Source organism: Athene cunicularia, assembly GCF_003259725.1.
Source record: "Athene cunicularia isolate RWA chromosome 4 unlocalized genomic scaffold, athCun1 chr4_part1, whole genome shotgun sequence".
In the NCBI taxonomy this organism is placed as follows: Eukaryota; Metazoa; Chordata; class Aves; order Strigiformes; family Strigidae; genus Athene; species Athene cunicularia.
In genome coordinates, this window is record NW_020799098.1 from 24,186,473 (window position 1) to 24,196,000 (window position 9,528).

The following is a 9,528-nucleotide window of genomic DNA, read 5'->3' on the forward strand; positions in this document are numbered from 1 at the left end:
TTTTTCCTCTCTCTTTATTCTTCTTTCTTTTTTTTTTTTATCATTAAGACATACTATCTGATGGTGTCGTTGTGCTTCTTTGTATTTGAAGCTTGTGAATAAATTCACAATCACTTCAATCACTTACAAAGAAGGGAAAGGACAAGAGAGAAGCCCTTTACAAATAAAAAATATATTCAGGAAGTATGGAATAAAACCACAGTATCTTCTCTCCCCTTTACACCTCCATCAGTAATATTTTATGTGTTAGATGCTTTTGGCTGTAGCAAGTCCCTCAATAAAACCAGGGGCAGATTCTGAGTTACAGTAGCAGAAAAGTCAAATTCAGGGCAATGCTGCTTATACTGTGGACAGATGGGTTTGTGAAGATGGGTTTCTTGTCAGATGCTTTCATTGCAGTCTTCTGTTTCTTTCCTCTATAAAGACATAGGCAATTTGTAAAGGAAAAGAAAAGAAAGGAAGTTGCACTGAACAGTCACTATATACTGTGGTTTCAGTGTGCTTGAATGTATGCCAGGTGCTGTCACTGCAAGACCACCTGCAATATTAACACTTAAGACGTATTACTAAGATTTCAGTGTACTTATGTTAATATTCCAGTAACTACATTAATAAGTTGTTGAGACATACTAAAAATAAGGACATGCACATGAAACTTGAGGATGCTGGAAAGTGCACATTTAGCCTCATGCACTCAGTGTTGTATTAACTGAGATTTTGTAGCTTTCTCTACTAAATGAGATGAAAACAACTTCCGATCTTTGTGTCTTCAGGAGTAGTTTTTGTCAGTTGTATTAGGATTTTAAATGGGATTAGAATTCTATTCAAATTCAGATTTCCATGAACATCTCAAAAGTCCACGAACTGTTACATGCACAAGTGACAACATTGATAAACTTGACTATGTGGTTTATTGTGTACTTAGCTTAAATTTTAATTGGATTTTGTGGATGAAAACTCACTAAAATTAATAATTGAGTGTTTCACAGTAATAATCTTGATCCAACAAAGCTTTTAAAGCCATAGTCACAGTAACAAAAGCACATGTCTGGCACAGTATATCTAGCCTCCAGATTGCTCCTGTGAGAAGTAATTGTCCTTGGACATTTTGCTGTTTTAATATTCTTGTCGAAAGATGTTCTTGCTTGATAGACTTTGTTTTTCCTTTATTTTCACAGATATGCTCTTTCTTCAAGGATCAGAGGCTATATTTAAAGTGGCTTTAAGCCTTTTGGGAAGCCACAAGCCCTTGATTCTGCAGCATGAGAACCTAGAAACTATTGTTGATTTTATTAAAAGCACTCTCCCCAACTTGGGTTTGGTACAGATGGAAAAGACCATTAGTCAGGTATGAAATAATATGAGCATATGAGTAGTATGCAAAAGAATGCTCTTTTTAACAAGTTCCTGACAGAAAAAAACAGAACAGTGAATTGTGTTACTTCAAACTGAGAATTATTAGAGTTCTGAAGATGTTGAAAACTTTTGGAAGCATGTGACTTGTATAGTACCTCGGTATTCATACATGTTGGTTATGGTCATTTTATGAAGCCTTTAATTAAATGTGTTTACTTTTTCTTTTTTTGAAGTGGACAACACTTTGTTACTGGCAGCAGTATTACAGATCATATGCAGTGCATTCCACAAAAAAGCAGCAAAAAAGCGTTCCAAGTTTTCCTATCTCCAAGGAATCTTGTTCTTGAAGTCTCTTTTCAGAAGGAAAAATTGACTTGCTAGAGCCTCACAAGTGTTGACCTTACTTAATGAAATTAGAAGCCTCCTTAGTTGACTTTGTCTATACTGGCTTTTATGGTGCTGGTTCAGTATGTTACAACAGTGCCTTTATATTTCTGCCAGGAGTACGTGGGGCAGTGCAGTGTCTTGCAGTGAGCAGTGCCTCTAGACAGCAAAAACTGGGAATCCTTGATATACTTTTTTTAAATGACACAAGAAAATTATGTGATACTGCTAAACTAGCAGAAGGCTCCAGATGGTAACTGTGGAATTGGAAAAAGTTGGAGATTATTGCAATTAAGGCTTGCCTGTTTAGAAACCCTGTTACACTTGACATCTAATTTGCAGCAGGCAAAGACAAGACAGGTTTTAGCCTGTTTTCCAAAGGCCTTTTGTGGTCCAAAACATGGGGCTGTACTGTGCAGAATTGCAAAAGTCTGCCACTCACCAAGAGCTGCAGGAGATCTGCAAAGCCTGTGGCTTGGTAAAGAGGGCTTGCGAGGGGCTCCCTTCTGATCCCTGGCAGCAAAGCTTCCAGGGGACATATGCTTGAATTAGGATCATAAAAATTGCTTCTAGTGCTTACCACCAGAGGAAGGAGGGGAGAACTCAAAAGCCTGTGCAAAGAGAAGGAAAGCAAGCGATTTCTAGGGGCCAAAGGGGATTGTATGTTATCTGCCAGGCTGAAAGCCTGGAGTACGCAGTTCTGCAGAGACTTGCAGTGCTTAGGTGACCTGCAGAAAACTGTTGGCTTTGAGCAGAAGGAGCAGGAGATACTCTTGCTTAGGTAGCTCTGATTGCTCTAAATTTTAAGTGGGCAGGTAAAGGTGAGTTGAAGGGAGAGCAGTTACCCCACTGTGATCAGGGCTGTGTTTGAAGAGAGCAGCTTTTTGACCAGACCTGCAGTCCATACACAGCTCCTGGGCTAATACCCATCCTCCTCACACCTTCTGCAGCGTGGCCTTTGGTTTACGTGCCCCAACGTGCTTTCAGTTAGCTAATTTTCAAGTCAAGCTTTTGATTGGCCTCATGTCTCCTCCCTTTCAGATTTGATGCTCTGGGCATGATGGCAGGGATATCCCTCCCTTCTCAAGAGCATAGAGGCTAGAAGTGTCAGAGGTCATGGGAGGAACTAGCATTCTGCCCCGCTGAACTGCACCATTTGTTTTATTGACAATTCAGCAGTGTGTGTTCTCCAGAGATGTTCAGATCTACAGAAAATTAAAGTTCCATATGTGTAACCAAGCTCAACTTAAAATTGTATTTCAGCCTTCTGTACTTAGATGCTCAGTATGTGTATTTCTGCTGCTATACAGCTATGAGAGAATTTTTATAGCATATATAACAGGTGTCAGAAACATTTCATAAACTGATGTTTTCTTTATCTATAACAAACAGTTAAAGTTTTGTAAACAAAGTGGATAAAATAGGAAATAATTTTTGTTGTTTCAGCAGGTATTTAAGAAATTATGTTGATATTTGACTCTTTTCCAAAAGGAATAAAGTACAGGAGATCTAAAAATAAAAATAATCCTTGAACTTCTATTCTTGGGGTATTTTCCAGATGCATTTTTAAATCAACTTTTGTTCCTACTGTGTTCTGTGATTGACACACTTGTCTTTTTAATTTACCACCTTCTTCACTTGCTTTCAGTGGAGATAACTAACTCAGGGACATTCAGGTCATATTTCCTGAATAATTTGAAGGCAGATATTTGACAAAAACCTAGAAAAAGGAAAAGACAACAGCAGTTCTTTCCTTTGGGTCACTCTACACCTCAATTTATTTATCTGCTTTTAAAATAAAACGTTTTCTTAACATTCATGTATAAGACTGAGCACTCATTTCAGTGATTAATAGTTAACAACAATAGAAATCTGCTTTGACATTACATGTTTCCATTAAGTGTATCAGTGTAAGGATAGATTATTTAATTTTGTTTCAGTCTCTAGGAGTACCATAGAATCCTAAATAAATTTAGCAGTGTTTACTCGTTTTCATTTAAAGCTTTCATTCTACTTAGCCTTACACCTGTACATGTGGTGCAGGGGCTTGGACTTCTTGAAAGTTTTAGTGTAAGTGATTTTGCTAAAATCAGGTACCAAATCAGTAGCAAAGTTTTGAAGTGGATCCAGTGCCAATGTATTGCACTCTACTGCCTCAGTCTTGCCACTTCCGGAGTAGGAAATGTGAATGCCCAAAATTAAGTCCTCTTTTTGTATGCGATGATTTGATATCCAAATCTAGATCCATAGGTTTTAAAGCACTGACTGAGCTATGGTTTTGATCTGCACAGCACTCTAATATTTTTATATACAACAGGTGTTTGAAATGGATATTGCCAAGCAGTTGCAAGCTTATGAAGTTGAATACCACGTGCTTCAGGATGAGCTTATAGATTCATCTTTAAATGACAATCAGAGACTGGATAAATTAGAAAAGGCAAACAGCAGCTTGCGCAAACAAAACTTTGATCTCCTGGAAGAACTGCAGGTACAATTTCTATTTCGTATTGAATTAGCATTCTAATTTATCCACCTTTTCAGAAGGGATTGTCCTACACCAAGGCACAGGAGAGATTGGTATTTGCTCTAGTGATTTTGAAGTGTAGCTACTTGCAATTTTATTTAGTTTAGCCTTTAGATGCAGAAGAAATTCTGAGAGGGGGTGGATAGAGCATATGCTTGCAATTAGTGAAAAGTTAATTCATCCCTCTATCTCTTCTCTTTTAATTAAAAATCATAGCTGTAGAAAATGACTAAAAATACAGACAGTTCTTTCTCAACTTAATTTTTACATTTTCAGACAATGCTTTATTACAGCAGGGGTACTAGACTACCACGAATGGGAAAACTCCTACCAGTGTCATAATTAAGAGATACCTCAGATATGGGATAAATTGTCTATAGAGACATACTCTTATATACAAGGGGGTTTTTTAACTGTTATCCAGATTGTTTAGACAATATGTGAAATAATAACTTCTAATATATGCTTGGAGCCTGTTCGGTCTGCAGCTTTTTCAGAGGTAGTACTAATGGTCTCTGTAGGTATTCTTTGCTTAACTGTTCAAGGAGTCAGATTTCTGGCTGCTTTGTAACAGAACACTCGTAATAAAACTTTTGACCATACATTTAGTTTGACGGAGAAAGGGACTTCAAAGATAAGAAGCAGACGTTTCAAGCCTCTTGATTACTGTTAAAGACATAGACTTTGTAAGAAAATAGGTGAGAGAAGGAGTTCAGGTTCCTTAGCCGTTGGTCCTGTATCATGACTAAAGCTAGCCAACTCTGCACACTTAGATTGCCTTTCATAACAGAAATTTACTTAAGCTGTAAATTCTGATCCTGTGAGATCTGAACCTGTTTCAGGTTCTAAGATGAGTCTTAGAGAAGTCAGAAGAAGAGATACTCCTCTGCAAGATATTTTCATAAAGCTCCAAGCACATGGGCAAGGAAATTGTTGATTGTAGCATGGAGGAGAGGGATTTCTGGGATGTGATTCAAGATGTGATGTCCTATAGATACCTGCATCAGGGGATCTTCCACCCTCTCCTGCACCTAAAGTCTCTGCAACCCTTAATGGTTTTTTACAGAGATCACCGCCACCTGAGTGCTGGCAAGTCAGCACCTAATATCATAGTGGGGAACTTAACTGCCTGTAGTGTTGGAGCAATCCCTTTGTCTTGGAGGTGGGCTTCATCAGTCTTCATTTCCCATAGTGAAAGGTGACCCACTGCTGATGGGAGGAAAATGCATCACCAAACAATGTGGGTCATAGTTCATTAGTATTTTGCCCCCAAAGGCTGAACTTTTCAACCTACCATAACTAGATGAAAGGCAGTGAGCTCATCAGAAAGGCAAATACTTCCCTTGGAGTCAGGACCATACAGTGTTCTTGTCTCCAAATGTTATCCAGTGCTGAAACTTCCGAACAGATCTCTGCTTTTGTCAAAGTACCTCAGCTGCAGCTCTCACACAATGAGTTTGAACGATCTAATACTTTGTTTCACTATGAAGTAGAATGTTCATATGTGCAGTCATTTGAAGGAGAACTTTTGGAATTTTTCAAGATGTGTTGCCCGTTTGTGTATTGCACTAAATCCCCTCCTCCCCCTTTGCCTCCAAATCTGGCATTTGTCAGACTCAATGTTGAGGTGAAATGAGGATGCAGCTGGGTTGTCTTTGCTTTGCAAAGCACATGGAATTCAACAAATATGGCTGGCCAAAATGTCTCCCAACTGACCCGTACAGAGGTTTAACTTAACCTGCAGTTATTTGGTATATAATCTGCAGATTTAGTAACTTTCTCATTTCATTACTTTGCATTGTATTCTGAGTGTAATTGTGAACTAATCAAAGCAATCAAGTTGAGAGAGGGAAGTTTCTTGTTATACGCAAAGCACAGTTGTAGTCTAAAGTACACAGAATAACATTCATGCCTGCATTTACCTTTGTAATTTTTCATCATTTGGAAAGTATTTTATAAGTATTAATGTATCTCAAAAAATAGTTTAAAGTTGATTTCAGTTATTAATGGATTTCTTTTTTTTTTTTTTTTCTTTCTCCCACTCCTCTTTTCTTACATTGAAAGGTGGCTAATGGAAAGATCCAAAACCTTGAAGCCACGGTAGAGCTTTTATTGACCAATGAAGGCAAATTGAAACAGTCCATTGTCACTCTTGAGCAGGAGCGAGCAGCTTTGCTGAAAGCAGTGGAAGAGATGCAGAAAAAGATTGGTGATACAGATGGGAAGCCTCTGCTTACTAGATAAGAACACATGGATGCTGACTGACATTCACCGTTGTAACAGAGCAGAGAAGCTGAACAAGAAACAAAGGGAAGAACTGGGTCTTTTTGTCATGATCCATGGGCATTTGACATTGTCACCTTCATTGTACATGCCTTACTGTAGCAAAGCAAGATATGGGCATGGTGGCTTCCCATATCAGAGAAGCTGGTTTCTTGGGGAAAAGGCTCTTTCTTCTTACAATGTAGAAATACTATGAACAGTAAGATGCCACATAATAATAAACAGGAGAAACTTAATAGTGCGTGCAGTCATACACAATAGACTGTAAAGATGTCATGGATTCTTCCATAAGTGCTTCTAAACCTAAGTGCTTTGTGTTCGTCACATACTTTGTTTGTGTGTAGTATCACCACCATGTTAAATAGCACATCCTTTAGAAGGTCCTTTGAAGAAATATGGCAGAATAAAACCTTTGAATGGTTGACTGCCCCATTGCAGCTATGTGGTGGTAATATCTACAGAGAGTTTTGTGATTAGACTCGAGATATTTCTGATGGTATAATTCCCCTACAGCTTGACTGGGTTCTGTTACTTATGTTGTTTACGCTTCAGAAAACAGCTTCCTGATGCTTTAAAGTGTCAATCCATTGGAATCCATAGAGATGGACTTCATCATATGTAACTATGCATAATTGAGGGGTGACCATTTTTTTTTATAAGTATGTTGTTTTAGTACAGTTTTTTGTTTAACTACCATTAATTTAGTGTATTGTTACTTGGCATTATCTGATAAACATATACTGTATATAGTAACTGCATTATGCTTAACTAAATACACTGACATTGGTTTGGTGAAGCCTGTCACTCTTGCAACATCATCCAAGGATTTCTATTCAGACTCTTCAAGTTTCATCTTATTTATTTCTGATCTGCTGTGTGATGTAGGACATCTTTTTCCTGGGAAACTAATGTCCACTGTAATTTTTTTGTCCCTTTATTTGGTACTCTGTGCCCACCCATCCCCTGGGAAATGTTACTCTTCAAGACTTTTTCTGAAGTAGTGGAGGCCTTTTAAGATCTTCATGTTGTGCCAGATATGCTTAAACTGTTTTATAAAGGGTATGGCAGTTTGAATTAGGACACCAATCTTTTTACAATGCATCTTTCAAGTAAGATGACACATGTAAAAAAAAAATCTCACTTTCCTTAATACAATGAAAGTAGTTTTCAGCCCAGTTAAAGCACCACTACTACAAGTGTGATAATATCCATGGATATCCAGTTTTTTAGGTTTGCTTCAGAATTAGGAATAGTGCCATAGTTTTGTTCAGACCGCAAGCACAGTTAATAGGCATCAGTGTTTTGTTATGGTGGAGATTCACCTAGGACATGTGATTCTCTCTTTTTTTTTTTTTTTCCTTCCCTTAAGTTGATGTGTTTTTTAAAATTTCTAAGCACACAGTTTTTTCTCTGACTGGCAATGTAGAAATGGTTTTGTTTTGCTTTTTCCTTTTCTCATGCAAATACCCCTGACACATTGCTGTTGTACTTTAATAGGAGAGCTGTAACATTCATCTAATGTGCAGAACAAATACCTCTATGTAGGTCAAAAAGAAAAAGAATTTATTCTTCAATGTCTAGAAGCTTTGTTTGACTGTTGTGTCTTAAATATGCCTGGTTCTTGCAAATCCACTGTATTCACTTAGTATTGAAATTCCAGATAAATAGATTATTATTAACCCATTTACCTCTTAGGCTTTTTTTCAATTTGGAAATCCATCTTGAAGCTCATGCTTCATGTTTAAAATTCTGTCATAATGGACTTCATACTGTTAGAGCACTCAGTAATGTTGCATTTTTACAGCATAGTGCCATAATTAATACACTGACTTTTTAACAAGAGCAATAAAAATAATAATAATCTATGCCTACATCAATGGTTGTACATTTTTTGACATTTAAAACCAAAACCAGTTGGTGGGGTGACACTTCAGAACCATGTAAATTGAGACTTTCCCTGAAAGTGGCAGTACCATCTACAGTGGTTATTAATTAAAACTCAGACCTGAGAATCTTCTAAATGTGCTAAGTATACAGTTGTGATCTTGGGACCTGCATCTGCGTGTGGTGACTGAGGTGGAGTACATTCCACATGACTTCAGGGATGTATTCCTTTTTGTGATGTTTTGCTTCTCTGCCAGTCTAAGTGGAAGACTACTTCTAGTCTAGAGCCTTTTACTGAGAATTTGTGTAATTCCAGAAGTGCATTTAAATGAGACCTAAAGTCACTGTTCTCAGAATGCACAAATGTAGTAAACATAACAAGCAACTTTTTGCTTTTGTGGCTATGTAGATGTAACTGCTTCATTGTACCAGGGAGTTGAATTTTCTGTGGGTACCAATGAATTTTCTATTTGTACATATGCAAATTAATATAATTTTGTTAAATATGTAAGTGTCTGGCAAAGTGAGGGATCATGCCATCCACCGGTCCAGGCTCTGAACATGACTGAAATTGTTGATTCAAGTCTTTCTACTGCTTACACTGAAGCAGACATATGGTATGTTGCTTCAGTATGTCTCTTCCCATCCTGTGCTGATTTTTGTCACTAGGCCGCTCCATTTCAAGGGGCCAAAGTGGAAGACTGGAAGAAGGTAATATCACTTACCCAGTTCCCAACTTTGGAAAAGCTTGGGACTTTTCCCTTCAGAAGTATGCGAGAGAAGTAATAGAGCCCAGAGCTAGTCCCAGATACTTGCATCCTTCTCCAACTACACTCTGTAACTGAGCATCCTTAAGGATGTGTAAAATTAGATCTGTTTTCTGAGTACCAGAAATTGTCACCACATACTGTCTTCCATATGAACAATAATTTCTGAGTCAGAGAATGTTCTTAAAAAAAACCCTGCGAATCCATACACTGGCCCTCAGCAGGAATCCTGAATGAACCACTCCAGAAAATCCAAGTTGTAATAATCAGTTTTTTCTCCATCTCACTTCTACAGACAAGAATCCCTGGGAGCGATGCTTAGTTTTTGAA

At 37.8% G+C, this 9,528-nt stretch overlaps 1 protein-coding gene across 8 annotated transcripts in view; it reads left to right on the forward strand.

The window, feature by feature from the left end:
• The window catches only part of TBC1D1 (TBC1 domain family member 1), a 111,045-nt gene extending 102,627 nt beyond the window's left edge, over positions 1-8,418 (forward strand). For all 8 annotated transcript variants that reach the window (XM_026846994.1, XM_026846998.1, XM_026846995.1 and 5 more), the window contains 3 exons: positions 1,179-1,348; positions 4,058-4,228; positions 6,329-8,418. In XM_026846994.1, the coding sequence (XP_026702795.1) occupies positions 1,179-1,348; positions 4,058-4,228; positions 6,329-6,508 (521 nt within the window). In that variant the 3' untranslated portion in view covers positions 6,509-8,418. The remainder of the gene's footprint in view (positions 1-1,178; positions 1,349-4,057; positions 4,229-6,328) is intronic.
• Positions 8,419-9,528: the final 1,110 nt, after the last annotated feature.